Here is a 24,569-nt window from a genome sequence, read left to right as displayed (position 1 = left end):
GACTGGCTTGGACCAAGGATGAATAGATCTAACTCTTTTTTGTGGCTTTTTCTTGGACAATAGGTAAGAAAATAAATCTAATCTAGGAAAACTGGAAATTCTCACCGAGCAACCTGAAAACTGATACCACTTGATAGAGGCCAAGGTGTCCCGATGTTTCGATGAGATGGTGGCTATCGTTTTCTGTGGGAGTTGACCTTGACGATCCGACTACGAACGTGCGAGACGTCGCGCCTTAGCAATCGCTAAACCAACTTCCGAGGGTTATTGACCACGCCGGAGCACGATCAACCTGACCACGAGGGTCTGTTTCCTGCGAGCAAACGAAGAACAAGCAAGAAACTGAGATTGCAATCTGGATATTGCGAATATAAGATGAAAGCTTTATTGATCAAGGTGGGGTTCTGTGACGTCTTGGTCTGGTCGTTGGACACAAACGAAGTACGCGAAGTTGCAGCTATGGCGAACTTTTAATCTAAACAAAACCCAAGCAAAAAGCTACTAGATGGATCTACTTATATAGGAGCAAGGAGTGGCGGCCAAGGAGGTGGGAGGACGTGCCAAGGCAGCCTAAAACTAACCCTAGGTCGTACAAGGCTCATGGGCCCAAGTGGAGGTGATGCAACACCTTTGGGCTTGTAGTTTGACTCGGATTCTGGTGCAACGTCAGATTGTTTCGTCTGTAACTCAACGCTCCGGACGAATTTGAAGGTGAATCCAATTGGGTTGGAAAGAGAATGAAATCTAGTTTCCAACAAAAAAAGAATCACCCAATTCGGAGTCCGTATGAAAAAGTTGTTGGCGTTTTGAGTCAGGTATGTCTGTGCAGTCCGAATCTGAATCCAGAACGTGAAAGAGTTGGACTCTATCTTCTCTTGGCCCAAAAGTGACGTGAGAGGACTTTTTGAACACAACATAAACTTCTCCTTTTCCCTTGTCTTCATATGTGGATTGTACAAATGTCCCATACACCTGCAATTAGACAAAACACAAAAGTGTGTGAAGTATTTTTGTTCTAGATAACATAAATAGATTATTGAATAGTTTGCATTGGAAATCACCTGACAAATATGCATGTATGCAATATTTTTGGTCGTATCCAAGGTAGTCATGTCCTCATCAGGAAATCTCCACTTGAACCTCCGTTCTTGTTCTCTTTGCACGCACCTTCATCTCCGTGCTTGACCATGCTCCAATGTTCATCCTTCTTGTCCGTTCTAGGCCCTTAAATTGCAAGCAACACAAATGTATCTAAGTTAGGCAGCATCATATTCTCATGAACACTAGAAACATTACCAAGAAACGAAAGTACCTGATAATTTAATTGGCGTATCTGAGCTCTAGCAACTGTTCCAAGAGGTAAAACAACAGGGGATATGGGTGTAACTGTGGTAGCCATGTCCTCATCAGTCTGGGAGGGCGCGGGGCGGCGCTGGCAGCCATGGCGGTGTCGGCTGCAGGCGGAGGAATTGGGATGCGGCGGATGGTATGTCAGCGCACGGGGATCCAGGGATGCCGGCGACTGGCGGATGGCAGCGTGCGTGGGTGTGGGCAGCGGCTCCGGTGGCCGGCAACACACTTGGTTGGGGCGGCGGATCCGCTGGCCAACAGCGCTGCGGGGGAAGGTGGGGATCGGGTGGGGGATTGGACAGCGGCGGGATCTCGCGCGATGGGGTGGGGGCCCAGTGGAAACAGAGGTGGGCGACGGGGGTTTTTTTTTGTAGGCACCGGTTCGGAATTCGGGAACACCTCGTCGCTCCTTATAGGGCAGATCGTGATCCAAATAACTATTCTAATCCTGGGATTAGAATAGTTTTGTCCTATATATATATATCAGTATGAGACCAAATCAACACTGTGAAGATAAATATGACATCAAGTCAGTGTTGAAGACAAACGAAATGCTAAGAATATGCAAATTTGACGCCAATTAAAAACACTTCAAGCAAGACTTTGGTGGTGGCGTTACCCACCGTATAGGAAGTATTAGACCCATACATGGCACACAATTATCGTGGCGCTCCGAAGTCAAATTCCACGTTTATGTTTTCACACTTAGAGTGTATGTCTTGATTGAAGATATACTATAATGCATGTGTTGCACATCTAAGTCATCACATGCATAAGCGTTAGGATGTGTGTCCAATCACAGGACATCCGAGGATTCTAAGATATTTAGCTCACACCGCAACTTGCAAAACCTTTTCTCATCCAAGGGCTTTGTGAAGATATCTACCAATTGCTCTTCAGTGCTGACGTTTATGATATCAATATCTTCCTTCATGACATGATCTCTGGGAAAGTGATGATGAATTTCAATGTGCTTTGTCTTCGAGTGTTGAACTGGGTTGTTGGCGATTTTGATGGCTCTTTCATTGTCGCAGTAGAGTGGTACTTGCTTCAGATGGATGCCATAGTCCTTGAGAGTTTTCATCAGTGGAGAGAGACACACAATTCTGTTTCTTAGAAGACCAACAGACAAGAGATCGTCCAAGAAAGTGACATGTTCCTAATGTAGACTTGCGATCAACCTTGTCACCAGCATAATCTGCATCTAAGAATCCAACTAGATCAAACTCTGAGCCCTTTGGATACCATAATCCTAGTGTTGGGGTGTAAGCCAAATATCGAAGAATTCGCTTCACAGCTAAGTGATGCGACTCCTTTGGTGCCGCTTGGAATCGGGCACACATGCAAACGCTAAGCATGATATCTGGCCTAGATGCACATAAATAGAGTAAAGAACCAATCATGGAGTGGTATACCTTTTGATCGAACTCTTTACCATTGTCGTTGGGGCCAAGTTGAATTTTGGTTGGCATTGGCGTCGTGTATCCCTTGCAGTCTTGCATTCCAAACTTCTTCAGGCAATCTTTGAGGTATTTCTCTTGAGATATGAAGATGTTGTTGCTTTGCTGACGGATTTGAAGACCAAGGAAGAACTTCAGCTCACCCATCATGGACATCTGATATTGCTCTTGCATCATGTGTCCAAACTCATCACTGTATCTTTTGTCAGTGCAGCCGAAGATAATGTCGTCCACATAGATCTGGCACACAAACAGTTCACCATCGTATGTCTTCGTGAAGAGAGTGGGATCCAGGGAATCAGGTTTGAAGCCTTTGCTCTTTAGGAAGTCTTTGAGTGTGTCATACCAAGCACGAGGGGCTTGTTTGAGGCCATACAGTGCCTTGTTGAGCTTGTAAACCATATCAGGATGTTTTGGATCTTCAAAGCCAGGTGGTTGTGCAACATACACTTCTTCTTCAATCTTGCCATTGAGAAATGCACTCTTCACATCCATTTGATACAGGAGGATGTTGTGATGGTTGGCATAGGCTAGCAGAATGCGAATGGCTTCAAGCCTAGCCACCGGAGCAAATGTTTCATCGAAGTCAATCCCTTCAACTTGAGTGTATCCTCGAGCAATGAGACGAGCCTTGTTTCTGACAACTTGACCATGCTCATCTTGTTTGTTGCGATAGATCCATTTGGTGCCAATGATATTATGCTTTCGTGGGTCAGGAAGCTTTACCAATTCCCACACATTGTTCAGCTCGAACTATTGAAGCTCTTCTTGCATAGCTTGAATCCATTGAGGTTCCATGAAGGCTTCAGCAACTTTCTTGGGTTCAGATATAGAGACAAATACAAAGTGCCCACAAAAATTTGCTAGCTGAGTTGCTCTTGAATGAGTGAGTGGACCAGGTGCATTGATGCTATCAATTATCTTCTCAATTTGTACTTCATTTGCAACACGAGGATGAATTGGATGAAGATTTTTCCCTTGCTGATCATTGTCTTCATCTTCAGCATTGGTTTCAGGCTGAGCAGAGTCTTCATGTTGATTTGGTGCAGAAATGATAAGTTTCTCTTCAGCCTGTGCCTCTGAAGGTATGATTTCTCCAGTACCCATAAGCTTGATGGATTCACTTGGTGAGACTTCATCTAGCACATTTTGCAGGTGCTCTCATTGCGAGCCGTTAGTTTCATCGAACCGCACATCCATAGTTTCAACCACTTTATAGTGAAAGCGGTTGAAGACTCTGTAGGAGTGTGAATCCTTTTTGTAACCAAGCATAAAACCTTCATGTGCTTTTGGTGCAAATTTTGAAGTGTGTTGCGGATCTTTGATCCAGCACCTAGCACCAAATACTCTGAAGTAGCTTACATTTGGATTCTTACCAGTCAGTAGCTCATATGATGTCTTCTTTAGAAGCTTGTGAAGATAAACATGGTTGATGACATGGCATGTAGTATCAATAGCTTCAGGCCAGAACTTCCTTGGAGTCTTGTACTCATCAAGCATCGTCTGAGCCATCTCAGTGAGTGTCATGTTCTTGCGCTCCATGATGCCATTCTGCTGAGGTGTGTATGGAGGAGAGCACTCATGAGTGATGCCCAATGTATCAAGATAGGTGTCGAGGCCGGTGTTCTTGAACTCTGTGCCATTGTCAGTTCTGATGTGCTTGATCTTGATGCCATAGTTTGTCATGGCATGATTGGAAAATCGTCTGAAGACATCCCGCACTTTAGTCTTGTAAAGGATTATGTGCACCCAGGTATATCTAGAGTAATCATCAACAATAACGAAACCATAGAGACAAGCAATGGTAGTAAGAGTGGAGTAATTAGTAGGGCCGAATAGGTCCATGTGAAGTAGCTCGAATGGACGTGATGTCGTCATGATTGTCTTCGAGGGATGCTTGGCCCTAGTCATCATCCCAGCTTCGCAGGCACCACACAGATGATCCTTTTTGAACTTGGCGCCCTCAATGCCTATGACATGCTTCTTCTTCGCGAGAGTGTACAAGTTCCTCATGCCAGCATGCCCTAGCCTCCGATGCCAGAGCCAGCACTCTGAAGCTTTTGCTAGAAGACATACGGCCAACTGTGGTCCTGCTGAGAAATCTACCATGTACAGATCATCTTTTCTGTACCCTTCAAAGACTAGAGACTTGTCAAATTCCATTAGAACAAGGCAACGACATTTTCCAAATATCACAATCATGTTCAAGTCACAAAGCATTGAGACAGACATTAAGTTGAAACCAAGCGATTCAACAAGCATCACTTTATCCATGTGCTGATCCTTTGAGATTGCAACTCTACCTAGACCCAATACCTTGCTTTTGCCACTGTTAGCAAATGTGATGTGACTCTTGTTAGATGGACGTAAGGTTGAGTCCATGAGAAGACTTCGATCACCAGTCATGTGGTTAGTGCATCCACTGCCAATAATCCATTCTGAAGCCTTTGGTGTCATACCCTACAGTGCAGTTAGGGGGATAGGCTTCACCAAGGGTATTGTGAAGCATAAACATTTGACGAGCAAGTGGATTATGAAAGCTCAGATCCAGGTTAGGACTGATAGGATGATTGGCAAGCGATTCAGGAACATAATACATAGTAAGACCATTTGGGCATTTTGTCTTGTGCCCCACGGGACGTTTTAGGTCCCCAGCAATAACATCTGACGCCTTTGATTTCCGGCTGGATACCCTTCCCTGCAAAAGAGAGTTAAGTTTTCTTAACCACCCACATTTTCAGGGGTGGCTTTGAAGCAATGAGTCTAAGTGCAGCATGTGAGAACTTGGGCTTTGGAGCCCTAGCAAATAGTCTTGCAGGAGGTGAATAATACTCATAAGAATAGGCAGAATAGTTCTTGGTCTTATGAACATGGCGGTTTGATGAAACACGCTCATATTCATAGGCTTGAGTATAGTTTCCCTACAAAACATTAGTGTTAGGGTGACTCTGGTGAGTCCTCTGTCTGTATGAAGCCTTTGGACCATATGAAGCCTTTGGTCTGGGGTTTGTCTTCTTCCTAGGTGGTGTCATGATGACAGTTACCTGAAGATTTTCAAGACAACTCTTGGGCACCCAGATCTTCTTCAAAGGTGGTCCATTCCTGCAGTTAGTACCAATATACCTGGCAAACACTTCACCTTTCTGATTCTTAAACAGTTTATAGTTTGCATCAAAGGATTCATTAATGATAATCGGGTTAGCACAAGTGAAGCCAGATAAGGTAGATGGATCCACTGAAGGTCCCTTTGCAGGAACCCATGTGGTTTTGGGGTACTGCTTAGGCTTCTAGTAAGAACCATCAACATTCATTTTCCTCTCGAACCCAACACCCTCTTTCCTAGGGTTTCGGTTCAGAATCTGCTTCTTGAGGACATCACATAGTGTCTGACACCCTTTGAGACTTTTGTACATTCTTGTATCAAGCAATGTCTTCAACCTAGCATTCTCATCAGCAATAGTAGTGGTATCCTCAGCAAAGGGGTTAGTTACCACATCAGCAGTTGACGATATTGCAACAGTAGTAGCAGTAGAACATCCAGCAACAGAAGTAGTGTTATCATGCTCAAGGCATTTTAGACATGGTGGTTCAAATCCTTCCTGAGCGGAACTGATCTGTTGAGCGCGGAGTGACTCATTCTCTTTTTGAAGATCTTCATGACCCGCTCTCAAGTTCTCAAGTTCTTGCTTCCTTTCAAGATAATTGTAGGAAAGCTTTTCATGAGTTGTTGAGAGCGTTTCATGATGACTTTCAAGTTCCTCGTACTTCACATTAAGATTTTTAATATCTTCAATTAAGGACTGAGATCGGGTCATTTCCACATCCAGCAGGTCATTGCTTTTGTCTAGCAATTCTTGAATATGTTCTGTAGCATTCTGTTGTTGTGTTGGAATTTTAGCAAGTGTTTTGTAGCTAGGTTTAGATTCACACTCAGAGTCATCCTCACTTGATGTTTGATAGTAAGCATCACGTGAGTTTACCTTGGCACCACGGGCCATGAAGTAGTACGTGGGTGTAGAGTCATCCTCATCATTAGCATCATCGTTGGTGACGATGCCATTGTCTCCAGTGTTGAAGATGGACTTGGCGACGTATGCTGAAGCTAGAGCCAGGCTTGCCACGCCTGAATCAGATTCCTCTTAAGACTCCATCTCCACCTCCTCATATGCAGACTCCTCCTTTGAATCCATCTCCTTGCGAACAAACGCACGAGCCTTGCTGGATGAGCTCTTCTTGTGTGATGAAGACTTTGACAAAGACTTGGAAGAAGACTTTGAGGATTTGTTCTTCTTCTTGTCATCTGAATCATATTCCTTGCTCTTCTTCTTCTTGTTCTCATTGTCCCATTGAGGATATTTAGAGATGTAGTGACCAGGTTTCTTGCACTTGTGGCATGTTCTCTTCTTGTAGTTAGGGGAGGAAGCTTCATCATTTCTTGAGCTGGATATTGAAGACTGTCTGGAGCCTTTCTTCTTGGTGAACCTCTGGAACTTCTTCACTAGCATGGCAAGTTCCTTTCAAATGTCTTCAGGATCCTCAGAACTGCAGTCAGATTCTTCTTCAAATGAGGAAACAACCTTTGCCTTCAAAGCACGAGTTCGACAATAGTTGGGACCATAGATATCTCTTTTCTCAGATAACTTGAACTCATGTGTGTTGAGCCTCTCAAGTATGTAAGACGGATCGAGAGTCTTGAAGTCAGGGCATTCTTGAATCATCAGGGCTAGGGTGTCAAATGAGCTATCGAGTGATCTTAAGAGTGTCTTGACGATTTCATGCTTGGTGATCTCAGTGGCGCCGAGTGCATGAAGCTCATTTGTGATGTCAGTGAGGCGATCAAACGTCAGCCAAACATTCTCATTGTCATTTCTCTTGAAGCGGTTGAAGAGGATGCAAAGAACACTGATCCTTGAGTCTCTCTGGGTTGAGACGCCTTCGTTGACCTTGAAGAGCCAGTCCCAGACTAGCTTCGCCGTTTCCAGAGCACTCACATGACCATACTGTCCTTTGGTCAGATGACCACAGATGATGTTCTTGGCAGTAGAATCCAGTTGAATGAACTACTTGACATCAACAGGGGTGAGACCTTCACCGGCCTTGGGAACGCTGTTCTTGACGACATACCAGAGGTCGACATCAATGGCTTCAAGATGCATGCGCATCTTATTCTTCCAGTAGGGGTAATCAGTGCCATCGAAGACAGGGCACACAGCAGAGACTTTGATTATCCCTACAGTCGACATAGCTAAAACTCCAGGTGGTTAAACCAAATCACACAGAACAAGGGAGCACCTTGCTCTAATACCAATTGAAAGTGTTAGTTGTTGACTAGAGGAGGGTGAATAGGCGATTTTTATGAACGCCTTCAAAACACAGGGGCTTTGAAGACAAACAGTCGAAATGAACCTATTGATATGTAGCGGAAGGTATCCTACACTAGACAAGCCATAGTCAAGTAAGCAATGAAGTGAAAGCACGAAGACTATCAGCAGCTAGGTAGTATGGACCAGGATGGAAGATAGTATGAAGCCAAACAACAACAGTCTTTACACAATGAAGTCAATCAGATCATGCAAGCAGGAAATGACTTCACGAAGACAAACTGTAAGTAAAGAGAGGTAAGGGATAGAACCAGTTGCTTGGTGAGGACAGGGATTTGTTGGACCAGTTCCAGTTGCTATGAAAACTGTACGTCTGGTTAGGGAGGCTGAGATTCAACTCAGAAGACAACGTCTTCACCTTATTCCCCTTGAGCTAAGGACACACAGTCCTCGCCCAATCACTCTGGTAAGTCTTCAAGGTAGACTTCCAAACCTTCACAGACTTCGTTCACTGGTGATCCACAATGACTCTTGGATGCTCAGAACGTGACTCCTAACCGGCTGTAGGATTCACAGTCCTCAAGTGTAACTAGTCTTCAGATCACGCAAACAAAAAGACTTCAGTGATGCCTACCACTCTTTTGGCTCTGGGTGTTTAGGGCTTTGTCCTCGCAAGGATTTCTCTCTCAAAAGCTTCGGAGGTGGGTTGCTCTCAAACGACAAAAGCCGTGCACTAACTCTGAGCAACCACCAATTTATGGTGTAGGGGTGGGCTATTTAAAGACAGGAGGTGACCCGACCTGATTTGTCTGAAATGACCCTGGGTCACTAAGGAACCGACATGTGTCCAACGGTCAGATTTAAAACACACGCGACAGCTTGACTTGGGCTACAAGTAAAGCTAACTTATCCAGCTCTAGATAAGATTTGCTCTCATTGTCTTCGCTCGAAGACATAGGATTTGGTTGAGCATCACTCCAGTCACTCTTACTTTGTTCACTTGGACCCCACTTAACACTACGGTGGTTCCTATGACTCAACAAAGAAGAAAAGGAAACTACGAAACAACTATGTCTTCGCAATCCATAGTCTTCATGCGATGTCTTCTCATGTCATAGTCTTCAATGTGAATCTTCTTCACAGACCACCATTGTCTTCAATGTCTTCACACATTTTTAGGGGTCATCTCTGGTAGGTAAACCGAATCAATGAGGGACTACTACCTGTGTTATCCTGCAATTCTCAAAAACACATTAGTCCCTCAACCAAGTTTGTCATCAATACTCCAAAACCAACTAGGGGTGGCACTAGATGTACTTACACTTAGCAAAGATCAATATCTGAAAATCTCCTAGGCAATGGATCGACAATGATAATTGTGTCGGATGATATTCATCATGTAACAATCATAACCTAGGGTGTCACAGAACTAGCTCCAATTCATCAATATAATGTAGGCATGTATTCCGTATATAGTCATACATGCTTATGGAAAAGAACTTGCATGACATCTTTTGTCCTACACTCCCGTGGCAGCGGGGTCCTAATGCAAACTAAGGGATATTAAGGCCTCCTTTTAGAGGAGAACTAGAACAAAGCATTAACACTTAGTGAACACATGAACTCCGCAAACTACAGTTATCACCGGAAAGAATCCCAATTATTGTCACCTTGTGGTATGCGGGGCATAACTTGTAATAGGTGTCTACAACTTGCAAGATAGGATCAAGAACACAAATGTATTGATGAAAACATAGTAGGTTCAGATCTGAAATCATGGCACTCGGGCCCTAGTGATAAGCATTAAGCACATTGGTTAAACCGAATGACATGCCGGTGTACTCGTATGAACCATATCAAGTCAGGAATGTGGTTTTTGGAATATCCTCTTCATGAACACGGATCTGGTGGTAACCCAACCTCAAGTCGAGTTTAGAGAACACCGATGAACCAGCCAGTTGATCATATAGATCATTGATCCAAGGAAGTGGATATTTGTTCTGAATAGTTGGCTGGTTGATAGGACGGTAGTCTTGGAGCAATCGGTTCGTTCCATCCTTCTTCTTGACAAAGAGAGAAGGTGCTCCCCAAGATGAGGAACTAGGACGAATGAATCCACTTCGAAGAGATTTGTCGATTTCCTCCTTAAGTTCAAGGAGTTCATGAGGCGGCTTTTTGTAGGGTCGTTTGGCGATAGGAGTGGTGCCTGGTTTCATGTCAATGACGAACTCCACAACCTGAGTAGGTGAATGAAATATGACCTAGAGGCAATAATAAAGTTGTTATTTTATATTATATTTCCTTATTCATGATAAATGTTTATTATTAATGCTAGAATTGTATTGATCGGAAACTTAAATACATGTGTGAATACATAAACAAATACTGTGTCCCTAGTAAGCCTCTACTAGACTAGCTCATTGATCAAAGATGGTTAACGTTTCCTAACCATAGACAGGTGTTGTCATTTGATAATGGGATCACATCATTATGAGAATGATGTGATGGACAAGACCCATCCGTTAGCTTAGCATAACGATCATTCAGTTTATTGCTATTGCTTTCTTCATGTCAAATACTTATTCCTTCGACTATGAGATTATGCAACTCCTGGATACCGGAGGTATACCTTGTGTGCTATCAAATGTCACAATGTAACTGGGTGATCATAAAGATGCTCTACATGTATCTTCAAAGGTGTTTGTTGAGTAGGCATAGATTGAGATTACGATTTGTCACTCTGAATATTGGAGAGGTATCTTTAGGCCCTCTGGGTAATACATATCATAAGCTTGCAAGCAAATGACCAAGGAGTTAGTCATGAGGTGATGTATTACGAAACGAGTAAAGTGACTTGCTGGTAACGAGATTGAACTATGTATGAAGATACCGACGATCGAATCTTAGGCAAGTAACATACTGATGGACAAAGGGAATTACGTATGTTATCATAACGGTTCGACCGATAAAGATCTTCATAGAATATGTAGGAGCCAATATGGGCATCCAGGTTTTGCTATTGGTTATTGACCGGAGAGGTGTCTCGATCATGTTACATAGTTGTCGAACCGGTAGGGTCCGCACGCTTAACGTTCGTTGACGATATAGTATTATATGAGTTATATGTTTTGGTGACCAAATGTTGTTTGGAGTCCTGGATGAGATCATGGAGATGACGAGGAGTCTCGAAATGGCTGAAAGGTAAAGATTGATATATAGGACGATGGTATTTGGACATCGGAAGTGTTTCGGGACATTCCGGGAAGGAATCAGGTCACCGGAAGGGGTTCCGGGCACCCCCCCCCCCCTCGGTAAGATTTGGGCCTTATGGGCCAAAGGAGAGGATAGACCAGCCCACAAGGGGACTGGTGCGTCCCTCCCTTGTTTGGCCAGCCCTATGGAAGGAAAAATGGGACGGCTAGCACCTCCTGCCTTTCCCTCTCATGGAAGAAAGGAAAGGGGGGGGGCACCCTCCCCTGCCTTTCCCCGAATTCCAAATAAGGAAATAGGGCGCGGCTTGGGAGGGACCCCAAGTAGGATTCCTCCTACTTGGGTGCCTCCTTTGGCTGCTTCTCCCTCCCTCCCACCTATATATATGTGGGGAGGCGGCGCCACACAAGGACACAAGATTGTCTTAGCCGTGTGCGGCGCCCCCGTCCACCGTTTACACCCCGGTCATATTTTCGTAGTGCTTAGGCAAAGCCCTACGGAGATCGCTTCACCATCACCGTCACCATGCTGTCATGCTATTGGAACTTATCTACTACCTCGCCATCTTGCTGGATCAAGAAGGTGGAGGACGTCACCAAGCTGAACGTGTGCAGAACACTGAGGTGTCGTGCGTTCGGTACTAGATCGGTTGGAGCGTGAAGAAAGTTCAACTACATCAACCGCACTATGAAACGCTTCCGCTTACGGTCTACGAGGGTACGTAGACACACTCTCCCTCTCTCGTTTCTATGCATCTCCATGGATAGATCATTGCGTATGCGTAATTTTTTTATTTTCCATGCAACGATTCCCAACAGTAGGAGGTATCCCTGGGAGTTCTTCTAGAAAGACATCTTGGAATTCATGAACAATTGGAATGTGTTCAATTCCCTCAAGAGGTGTTGCGTTCAACGCATTCAAGGTATAAAGCCATGCTTCAGCATTTCGAACAAGACGAGCATGATAGCTTACTATCTCATTAGAAGGATGTAGGAGGTGAACGGTTTTAGTGGCACAAACCATAGAAGCAGTATGCACTTTCAACCAATCCATTCCCAGAATGAGGTCAATATTGGAAGATTTCAGGATAATGGGAGAGGCATGGAACTCTAATCCTTCAATCCCAATGACGACGTTGTGGCTAACCAGTGTGGTTCGGCAGTATCCCGCGGGGGTGTTTACCACTAATGGAATGTGCATCTCTTCGTATTTAATGCCATGCATGAATGCAAAATCTTATAATATGAAAGAATGTGATGCTCCTGTATCGAATAAAACAACAACTGATACTGGATTAACAAGAAGAGTACGCATCATAGTAGTAGGCTGGTCTTGAGCTTCATTCCGACCAATGTTGTTAGCCTGACCACGACCATAAGGCCTGACATTGTTGTTGCGGGGCTGATTGTTTCCACGGGCATTATAAGGCAGAGCCAGCTGGTTCTGATTATGAGGACAATTCCAGGAATGGTGACCTAGAAGGCCACACTTGAAGCACATACCATCATTGGAATTGGGAGCAGGAGCTTGGTGGACGAGGCAGACGAGGTGATGCATAGGAATGTCTTGGTGCAGGTGCAGTTGGACGATACATGTTGTGGGGAATCCAAAGCCGACGCTTCTGTGCTGGCGGACCCGAAGATGAGTCAGCATCATGGCTGCGCCTGACAGATCCCTGGAGTTCCTGAAGACCAGTCTCAACCTGAATGGCCTTGTTCACCAAAGTGGCAAAGTCATGCACCGGGAGCACGAGCTTGATGTCAGCTTGGAGTCCCTCATGAAACTTTTCTTGCTTACAAGCATTAGTTACAATGTCTTCTTAGCATAACAGGACAATTCAATAAACTCCCCTTGATATGCATCCACAGCCTTGTTGCCCTGGGTGAGGTTGCGGAAATCGCGCTTCTTCCTGTCCATGATTCCCTAAGGAATGAAGCGGGCACGAAAAGCAGCTTGGAAATTTGGCCAAGTGAAGGCCGTTCCAGTAGGTAGGGTACTCCTGTGGCTATCCCACCATTAAGTAGTGGGGACCCTCAGATAGTATGCCGCGAAGGTGACATAGTGATAGAGGCAAAGGTGTCCTGTCTTTCGATGAGATGGTGGCTATTATTTTAGAGGAAGTCGACTTTGACGATCCGACTACGAACGTGCGAGGACGTCGCGCCTTAGCAATCGCTAAACCAACTCCGAGGGGTTATTGACCACGCCGGACCACGATCAACCTGACCACGAGGGCCTGTTTCCTGCGAGCAAATGAAGAACAAGCAAGAAACTGAGATTGCAATCTGGATATTGTGAATATAAGATGAAAGCTTTATTGATCAAGGTGGGGTTCTGTGACGTCTCTGTCTGGTCGCTGGACACAAACGAAGTACGCGAAGTTGCAGCTATGGCGAACTTTTAATCTAAACAAAACCCAAAGTCTAAACGTCGCCCTAAGGGCTGTATATATGGAGGAAGAGGGGGGGATTTCGTGGCCCTTGGAGGAGGGGTCCGAAACCAACCCTAACTCTTGTTTCCCCACACATACGGACTCTAAAAATAGCCTATACTTAAGTATTTCGAAAATACATGGACCTGGTCCAATAATAAGGTGACGCAGCACCTAAAATAGTGATGTAGGGTAGAACCCTAATCGCCCGATCTTTCACGAAAGGAGCAGATTCCGCGAAGAACACGAGGAACACAAAGAGGGGAACGAGGGAAATCACAAGGGGAAACACAAGAGGAACACTCAAACTAACAAGAACAAGTCACACATGTGCTAGATCCTCGGATACATAGAACGATACACGGTCCACAGACAACTAGGGACCATACAAAAGGGTAACCGGTTCTTCTCCGTGAGGAGGTCTTGGTGTTCTTCCCTAAAGAGGGGTCTTGAATCCACTTGGAGGATCTTCTCCGGTGGAGGCTCGAATCTCCGAGGAGAAGATAACCAAGTGGATGAGCAAAGCTCTCACACAAAATATGAGTTAATCCTTTGCTAACCCTAGAAAGTTGTACGGGATGGAGTATATATAGTCTAGGGGGTAGAAGGGGTACACGGGCCTCGGCCCTTTACTGTGCGCAGACAGGGAGGCCGAACGTCCGGGCGTCGGGCCGGATGTCCGGGCGTTCGCGGAGGGCCGGATGTCCCGGCTGGTGAAGCTGTCCATGTTGCTCTCGGGTTCGGTGGTGTCCGGATTTCCGGGCAGGGGGGGGGGGGGCGGATGTCCGGGACCTCGGGAAGGGCCGGATGTCCGGGCTTGCGGGCCGGATGTCCGGGGCCTGTAGGCACTTGGTGGCTGAGCAGCTGTAGAGGAAGGTGCTCCAGGGGCCGGATGTCCGGGGCCTTGGCCGGATGTCCGGGGCCTGGGAGATGCTCTTGGCTCCTTCCGTTGGTTCTCCTCATCCGTGGACTTGGGGACTCGTCCGTCTTCATGCGCATCTTCGGGAGGACCCTCTTGGTACCTAATTATGCACAACATCTTGGACTTAGGTAGTAGCCATGTCTCATGCATAGAAAGTGGAAGTTCAGATAGGAGTGAGTTCACCTTATCTTCGATAGCTTTGGCTCGGGCTCGTGTCATTGGTCCAAGTGGTGCCGTTGGAGGTGTGGGTGCGTCCATGGGGATGATCTTGGGATGCTCTGCATCATCTCCCCTCCCTTGGGGAAGATCCGTCCTCGGATCGAAATCCTCATCACCATGGTAGGGTGAGAGATCTTTGATGTTGAAGATGTCGCTCACGGAGTACTTGTCACGAGGAATGTCGATCTTGTAAGCGTTGTTGTTGTAGCGTGCAAGCACCTTGAATGGTCCATCCGCGCGTGGTCGAAGTTTGGACTTGCGTTCTTGGGGAAAGTGGTCCTTGCGAAGGTGTAGCCACATGAGGTCTCCAATGTTGAATATCATAGGGTGCTTGTTGATGTTGAGCTTGGTCACAAGGCATTATACTTGGCGCTCTATGGTGTTTCTTGTATCTTCATGCACCTTCTTGATATGGGTCACTCGTGCACTTGCGTCCAAATTGATTCGCTCTTAGAGTGGTAGAGGTAGAATATCCAATGGTGACAAAGGGTTGAATCCGTAGAGGACCTCGAAAGGGGACTTGCCAGTTGTTGAGTGTCTTGCTTGGTTGTAGGAGAACTCGGCATGGGTAGACACTCCTCCCACTCCTTCATGTTCTTCTTGATGAGTACTCGAAGTAGAGCGGAGAGTGTGCGGTTTGTCACCTCCGTTTGGCCGTCGGTTTGAGGATGGTATGTCGTGGCGAAGAGTAACTTGATTCCGAGCTTGGGTCATAGGGTCTTCCAAAAGTAGCTAAGGAACTTGACGTCGCGGTCCGAGACGATGGTCTTTGGCACACCATGGAGACGCAAAATTTCCCTACAAAAGAGATTAGCAACATGTGAAGCATCGTCTCTCTTGTGGCAAGGAATAAAATGTGCCATTTTTGAGAAACGGTCCACAACGACAAATATGGAATATTTCCCATTTCGAGTTCTAGGCAAACCAAGTACAAAGTCCATGCTAATGTCTTCCCATGGTTGGTATGGGATTGGTAAAGGCATATAGAGACCATGAGATTGAGCTTTGGACTTAGCTTTGCGACATGTAGAACAGCGGTTGGTGAAACGATTGACGTCCCGAAACATCTTTGGCCAAAAGTAGCTCTTCGAGAGCGTGGCGAACGTCTTGTCGCATCCAAACTGTCCCATTAAGCCTCCTCCATGCGATTCCTGCAAAAGCAACAAACGAAGAGACGACTCGGGGATGCAAAGTTTGTTAGCTCTCATAAGATAGCCGTCTTTGATGTAATAGCGTTCCCAAGATGTATTCGACAAACACTTGGCATAAGGAGTAGCAAAAGTTGCATCATGCTCATACAAGTCTTTGATATGCTCGAAGCCAATGACATCTAACTCAAGTTGCGTGACAAGCATGCATATGCGGGAAAGAGCATCCGCTACTATGTTTTCTTTACCCTTGATGTACTTGATGACATAGGGAAAAGACTCAATAAATTCACTCCATTTAGCATGACGCTTGTTCAACTTTCTTTGTCCCTTAAGATACTTGAGAGTCTCATGACCGGTATGAATGATAAACTCATGGGGACAAAGGTAATGCTCCCATTCATGCAAAACGCGGACTAAAGCATATAGCTCTTTGTCATAGATGGGTAATTGAGTTGCGCTCCAGAAAGTTTCTCACTAAAGTAAGCTATGGGGCGCTTCTCTTGTGTTAACACACCTCCTATGCCATTACCACTAGCATCGCAATGAATTTGAAAAGCCTTGTCAAAGTTGGGTAACACAAGCACGGGAGCATGAGTAAGCAAATTATTAAGCTCATTGAATGCGGTATCTTGGGATGGTCCCCAAACAAAAGGCTCATTCTTCTTGCTCAAAGCATGCAAAGGCAAAGCAATGGTGCTAAAATCTTTCACAAAGCGACGATAGAAACCCGCAAGGCCAAGAAAGCTACGCACTTGTTGCAAGTTCGTTGGTTGTGACCAAGTCTTAATAGCATTGATCTTGGACTCATCTACGTGAACACCCTTAGAAGAAACAACAAAACCCAAGAAAACGAGCTTATCAACACCAAAAAGGCATTTCTCCATATTAGCATAGAGGCGCTCTTTTCTAAGAGTTTGCAAAACGGTGCGGACATGGGTGACATGCTCTTTGATAGATTTGCTAAACACAAGAATGTCATCAAAGTAGACCACAATAGATATACCAATGTAAGGGCGAAAGACATGATTCATGAGGCGCATAAAAGTGCCCGGTGCTTCCGAAAGACCCATAGGCATGACTAACCACTCATACAAACCAAACTTGGTTTTGAAGGCGGTTTTCCATTCATCACCCTCTTGTATGCGGATTTGATAGTAACCACTCTTAAGATCAATTTTGGAAAAAATAGTGGCACCGCTAAGCTCATCAAGCATATCATCTAGGCGTGGAATGGGATACCTATAGCGAACGGTGATAGCATTGATAGGTCTACAATCGGAGCACATGCGAAAACTACCATCACGTTTTGGCACAAGAATGACCGGAATGGCACAAGGGCTCAAACTTTCATGCACATGTCCATGGTCTATGAGATGCTTTACTTGACTTTGTATTTCTTTTGTTTCGTCGGGGTTGATACGGTATGGAGCTTTGTTCGGAAGAGGTGCTCCTGGGATGAGGTCGATTCGGTGCTCAATGCCTCGTAGAGGAGGTAGACCCGGAGGTAGCTCATCGGGAAAAACATCTTGAAATTCTTGCAAAAGAGAAGACAACACTAGAGGAAGAGTGTGAGAAGTGTTAGTTTGTGGTGCATTGTCCTTGCACACGAGGACATAGTGTAGGACACTAGATGGGTGCTCACACACTTCTCTCATCTCACGTTTGGTGGCAAATAGAACTAGATTTTTGTTTTTGCTCACCGTGGAGGCACTCAATTTTGGCTTGTGGCGCTCACCCTCTTTTTGGTGGCTCGCTCTCTCACTATGATCTCCATGATGGGTGGCTTTCTTGTCGGCGATCACTTGACTAGGCGACATTGGACGGAGGATGTACTCCTTGCCCTTCATCTTGAAGATGTAGTGGTTCGTTCGGCCGTTGTGTATGACTCCTCAATCGAATTTCCATGGCAGTCCAAGGAGAAGATGCCAAACAGTCATTGGAACGACGTCGCACTCCAAGGTGTCTTCGTAGGCGCCGATCTTGAAGGAGACTTGTACTCGGTGCTCGACTTGGATAGTGCCGGAGTCACTAAGCCATTGCACTTTGTATGGATGTGGATGCTTCGTCTTGGGCAATTGGAGTTTGGAGCAAAGTTCTTCACTTGCGAGATTATGACAACTCACTCCATCGATGATTACCTTGACGGATCGTCCATTGACGCCGGCCTTGGTGTGGAATATGTGGCATCATTGGTCTTCTTCTTGGTGATGTTGGAGAGTCAAGACTTTGGAGACAACATGATGTAGGGTAGAACCCTAGTGGCCCGATCTTTCACGAAAGGAGCGAATACCGCGATGAGCACGAAGAACACGAGGAGGGAAACGAGGGGAAAATCACGAGGGGAACACAAGAGAACACTCAAACCAACAAGAATGATCACACATGCGCTAGATCCATGAACACAATGGGAGATACAAGATCCAAAGTCAACAACGGACGATACAATAGGTAACCGGTCTTCTCCATGAGGAGGTCTTGAATCCACGGGGGGATCTTCCCTTAGAAAGGGGGCTTGAATCCAAAGGGATCTTCTCCATAGAGGCCGCGATCTCTCTCGTGGAGTAGATCCGATGTGGATGAGCGTAGCTCTATCTCTAAGTATGAGCTAAACCAATGCTAACCCTAGCTAGAAGGAATAGGGGGTCTATTTATAGTCTAAGTGCAAATGGGGGTGAAGTGAAGGGGTACATGGGCCTCGGCCCGAAACTGGACACAGCCAGGTACCGGACGTCCGCTAGGGACCAGTCGTCCGGTGTCTCATGAGCGTTCGGTCGTCCGGTCTCCTCCAGACGTCCGCTGGATCCGTTCTGTGATGGGGGTGCCAGACGTCCGGTAGCTTCAGACTTCCGCTGATGTTGGCTCGGGTGCGGTTGCGCCGGTCGTCCGGTCCTGGCCGGACGTCCTCGCCTCCTTGTTCATGGGCTTCCTCTTGGGTCCTGGTCATGCATAGCACACATGTTTGAGGTAGTAGCCATGTCTCACGTATGGAAAGTGATGGTTCGGAGAGGAGCCAGTTCACCTTGCGTCCAATGGCGAATAGTCAAGGTCTCAACTTATGTATCCTTGGGACTTGGAGGGTAGTCGGAGTGTACATGGGGATGAACGTGGGATGCTCCGCATCATCTCCCCCCCTTGGGAAAGATCCGACCTCGGATCGTGATCCTCATCACCATGGAAACGGTAGTCATGGACGGACATGTAGTTGGACGGAGTGGAAGACATTGTGCAATCCAAGTACTCCAAGGTGTCGCCGGAGTGGTATACATGCAAAAAGAGCAAACACAAACGACACTCAGAAATACAATGGTTAGAGCACACAAAGTGTCCATCATTTAAGAATGAGTCCGTGCAACAAGATTGATCATGACAAGGTGCATGAAGCTTGATGAGGACATCAATACCATTGTTACACCCACAGCCCCTACTGTTACATATACTGGACCAATTACTAGAGCTCGCGCACGCCAATTAAATTACCAGGTACTTTCGTTTCTTGGTAATGATTCTAATGTTCATGAGATTATGATGCTGCCTAAATTGGATACATTTGTTTTGCTTACAAATGAAGGTCCTAGCTTGGAGAAGGATGAACATTGGAGCAAGAACACGAATGGAGTTGATGGCATGCGCAAGGGGATCAAGAGCGGAGTTACAAGTGATGATTTCAGGACTTTGAAGCCGCCATAAGGAGTGCATGAAGCCTTGGACGAAATATACAAGATGCCACTTCATAATATTCGTCCATAGGCTATTCTAGGTGCTGCGTCACCTTATTAATGGGCCAGGCCCATGTAATTTCGAAATACTTAAGTATAGGCTATTTTTAGAGTCCGTATGTGTGGGGAAACAAGAGTTAGGGTTGGTTTCGGACCCCACCCTCAAGGGCCACGAAATTCCCCTCTCTTCCTCCATATATACAGCCCTTAGGGCGTCGTTTAGACTGGGGGTTTTGTTTAGATTAAAAGTTCGCCATAGCTGCAACTTCGCGTACTTCGTTTGTGTCCAACGACCAGACCAAGACGTCACAGAACCCCACCTTGATCAATAAAGCTTTCATCTTATATTCGCAATATCCAGATTGCAATCTCAGTTTCTTGCTTGTTCTTCGTTTGCTCGCAGGAAACAGGCCCTCGTGGTCAGGTTGATCGTGCTCCGGCGTGGTCAATAACCCCTCGGAAGTTGGTTTAGCGATTGCTAAGGCGCGACGTCTCGCACGTTCGTAGTCGGATCGTCAAGGTCGACTCCCACAGAAAACGATAGCCACCATCTCATCGAAACATCGGGACACCTTTGCCTCTATCAAGTGGTATCAGATTTCCAGGTTGCTCGGTGAGATTTTACAGTTTTTCGTAGATTAGATTGAGTCTGTTCTTCATACCTACAGTCCACGAAAAAGCCACAAAAAAAAATTAGGGTTAGTTCATCATATCCGAACCAATCTGAGCCTTTGCATAATCTTTTTAGGGTTTTTGCTTTGTTGAATTTGCGGTTGCATCGTCGTGTCAAGTTGCTGGTCTTAGAGTCTAGTCTTTTAGAGTTTCGAGTTCTGGTCATAAGTTGTCACGCCGCCATCATCATCGCCCATCTACCACTTTTGCTTATCCGCCACCGCTTTGAATCCATATCCATATACCACCACCAATCCGTATCCATATACCACCACCAATCTGTATTCATATACCACCACCGCTACCATATACCACCACCGCTGCCATATACCACAACCATATATCCACCACCAATCCGAGTTCTTCTCATATTAGGTTTGTTCTTGAGGTCAATCTCAATTCCGATTCGTGTTTCCTTGCCTGCGTAGGTCTCGAAAAAAAAAAAAAAAAAAGAGTCTGGAGACCCCCGGGCAGTTTTTAGGCCAAAATTTTCTCGGGCAAAATTTTTTTTTTCCCTATCCTATTTTTAGGCTTTTCTGAGTCTTTTGAGCCACGTGCCATCATAGTGATTTTTTGTCGCACTTTTTCGTCGTCGCTGCCCTGATTTCCGAAAAAAAAAAGTGGAAAAAAAATTTTCGTGCCCATACTATCAGTTTGACGAGGGAAGAGTTTTGAGACACTCGCCGTTATAGTAATTTTTCGCAAAAAAAAAAAAGAGGAGCGCAAAAAAAAAAAAAAGAGGAGCGCAAAAAAAAAAAAAAGAGGAGCGCAAAAAAAAAAGGAGCGCAAAAAAAAAAAAAAGCGAAAAAAAAAAGTTCCAGAGTGTGCTTTTCCCTTATTTACGTGCAGCGCCATGATTTTGTTAGTGTTCTAGGCTCGCGTCTCTAGCACGGTCTAGCCTAGGACCAGCACAGTACCGTCGTTGAGCGTTTATTCAACTTTGCATCTCTGAATTGATTATTGCTGACCCTTTTTGCTACCATACTATAAGCCTTCCCAGCTCCACATACCTCTACGTCGTGCGTTTGACTCTCCCTGGCAATCGCTCTATCCAAGCTTTTGAGAGTTTTGACTACAACGGTTGCCGATCACCGCCTGCTGCTGGGTAAGAACTGGTAAGAATTTGAGATTTGCTTGACGGATTTGTGACACCCGCCACCACCACCTCTTGTTAGTATTCTGTAGGATCATATTCTTGTGTGTTTTCTATTGTTGCTAACCATGGCAGGATCACAAGCCGACGAGACTGACTGGGAGAACATGACGAATCAGGAGTTGCATGATAAATTTCAGCAAATGATGAATGGACAGGTGCAGGATGTGCTAAACAGATTTGAAGAGGCCATGGAGAAGATAGATGACATGGAGAAGACGTTCGAAACAAAGCTCGATGACAGGTTTAATGAATTGCTCGCGCGTCTTCCACCACCACCACCGGCTGCACCTAACGCACCTCTACAACAACAACAACGACGACTACCTACACATCGTGAAACAGCCCTCCGCCGAGCGAGCCGTCTCCCTCTTGCACCTGGCCAAACTGTTGGTGCTGCTGTTGCTACTTCTGTGGCTCCTGCTGCTGATGCGGAGGAGGGTGATTTTGCTGGCGATTACGAGGATGAGGTTGATCAAAATCAGAACTACGTGCCACCACCAGCACAGCAACCATCAGGTCGTCCACATGCAAATAATGGCAATGGTAGGGCTCACCCTCAGGTACGAGATCATGACCATCTCCCTAAACTAAAATTGAATATTCCACCATTTGAGGGTAGATATGTTCCTGATATATATCTTACTTGGGAGTTAGAAACTGAACAACGATTTACATGTTTACAATATCCCGAGGAGAGACGTGTTCCTGCTGCTGTTTGTGCATTCACTAGTTTTGCATGTGTTTGGTGGTCTGAGCATTGTAGATTATATCCCATTCCTGCTACTTGGGCTGCTTTGAAAACTGCTATGCGTACTCGTTGGGTTCCACCATATTATCAACGTGAATTACTTCAAAAATTGCAGCGCTTAAGACAGGGAAAAAATTCTGTAGAAGAATATTATCAGGAATTACAAACTGGCATGATTAGATGTGGTATTGTTGAGGAGAATGAAGCTATGCTTGCACGTTTTATGGGTGGATTAAATAGAGAGATTCAGACGATTCTAGAGTATAAGGAGTATACTAATATCACTCGTTTATTCCATCTTGCTTGTAAAGCTGAACGTGAAGTGCAGGATCGACAGGCATTGGCGCGGACTAACTTTTCTGCAGGTCGACCTTCTTCATGGACACCACGTGCATCATCTACTTCCACACGTTCTGCTTCACCGGCGCCTCCGTCGGCTGCCACCTCCAACCGTGATACAATAAAGCAGGCACAATCACCACTATCTGCCAAGAGCACACCTTCTGGGCCTGCAAAGAGCTCTTCTTCATCCATGGCATCAACAGGGCAGACACATGATATTATTTGTCGACGTTGCAAGGGTGGAGGTCATTATGCGAGAGAATGCCCATCTAAGCGTGTGATGATTGTTACCGAGGATGGTGGGTATGAGTCCGCTAGTGACTATGATGAGGAGACTTTGGCTCTTATTACACGTGACGAACACGGTGGAGACGATTCTGATCATGAGACGCAATACATGGCTCCTGAAGATGCTGACAGGTATGAATGTTTAGTTGCTCAACGTGTTTTGAGTGTGCAGGTTACACAAGCTGAGCAAAATCAGAGGCATAATTTGTTCCATACAAAGGGAGTTGTGAAGGAACGTTCTGTTCGCGTGATCATAGATGGAGGGAGTTGCAACAACTTGGCTAGCATCGAGATGGTGGAGAAGCTATCTCTCACCACAAGACCACATCCACATCCTTACTACATCCAATGGTTCAACAACAGCGGCAAGGTTAAGGTAACACGTACTGTTCGTGTGCATTTTAGTATCTCTACATATGCTGATTATGTTGATTGTGATGTGGTACCTATGCAAGCATGTTCCTTATTACTTGGTAGACCATGGCAATTTGATAAAAATTCTATTCACCATGGTAGAAACAATCAGTATACTCTTGTTCATAAGGATAAAAATATTACTTTGCTTCCTATGACTCCTGATTCCATTTTGAAAGATGATATTAATAGAGCTAATAAAGCAAAACAGGAGAAAACTAAGAGTGAAAATCAGATTGTGGCAAAAGAATTTGAGCAACAAATGCAGCCTAATAATAATAAACAATCTAGTGTTGCTTCTGAAATTAAATTGAAAAGTGCATGTTTACTTGCCACCAAATCTGATATTGATGATCTAGATTTTAGCAAATCTGTTTGCTATGCTTTTGTGTGCAAAGAGGCATTATTTTCATTCGAGGACGCGCCTTCCTCTTTGCCTCCTGCTGTCACTAACATTTTGCAGGAGTTCGCCGACGTCTTTCCACAAGACGTGCCACCGGGATTACCACCTATTCGCGGGATTGAGCATCAAATTGACTTAATTCCAGGTGCATCATTACCCAACCGTGCACCATACCGTACCAATCCAGAGGAGACGAAGGAGATTATGCGTCAAGTACAAGAACTGCTCGACAAAGGTTATATACGCGAATCCCTTAGTCCTTGTGCTGTTCCTATCATTTTAGTGCCGAAAAAGGATGGTACGTCGCGTATGTGCGTTGATTGTAGAGGCATTAATAATATTACTATTCGTTATCGTCATCCTATTCCTAGGCTAGATGATATGCTTGATGAATTGAGTGGCTCTACAATATTCTCCAAAGTTGATTTGCGTAGTGGTTACCATCAAATTCGTATGAAATTGGGAGATGAATGGAAAACAGCATTTAAAACTAAGTTTGGATTATATGAGTGGTTAGTCATGCCTTTTGGGTTAACTAATGCACCTAGTACTTTCATGAGGTTAATGAACGAAGTTTTACGTGCCTTCATTGGACGTTTTGTGGTAGTTTACTTTGATGACATATTGATTTATAGCAAATCTTTGGAGGACCATTTGGAACATTTACGTGCTGTTTTTATTGCTCTACGTGATGCACGTTTGTTTGGTAACCTTGGAAAGTGCACCTTTTGCACCGACCGAGTATCTTTTCTTGGCTATGTTGTTA

The 24,569-nt window shown here is 45.3% G+C and overlaps 1 protein-coding gene across 1 annotated transcript in view; it reads right to left on the bottom strand.

Moving 5' to 3' along the window:
• Window positions 1-18,902: 18,902 nt before the first annotated feature.
• Window positions 18,903-24,569, bottom strand: part of LOC147990651 (uncharacterized) — a 50,836-nt gene continuing 45,169 nt past the window's right edge. The window contains exon 2 of the mRNA XM_087538337.1: window positions 18,903-19,000. Coding sequence (XP_087394463.1) covers window positions 18,903-19,000 — 98 coding nt within the window. The remainder of the gene's footprint in view (window positions 19,001-24,569) is intronic.

This window comes from Triticum urartu, chromosome 1A, assembly GCF_056163025.1.
Source record: "Triticum urartu cultivar PI428250 chromosome 1A, HENAU_Tu73, whole genome shotgun sequence".
NCBI classification, from domain to species: domain Eukaryota; kingdom Viridiplantae; phylum Streptophyta; class Magnoliopsida; order Poales; family Poaceae; genus Triticum; species Triticum urartu.
Note: the sequence above shows the minus strand (reverse complement) of the source record. Positions and strands in the feature narration are given on the sequence as shown.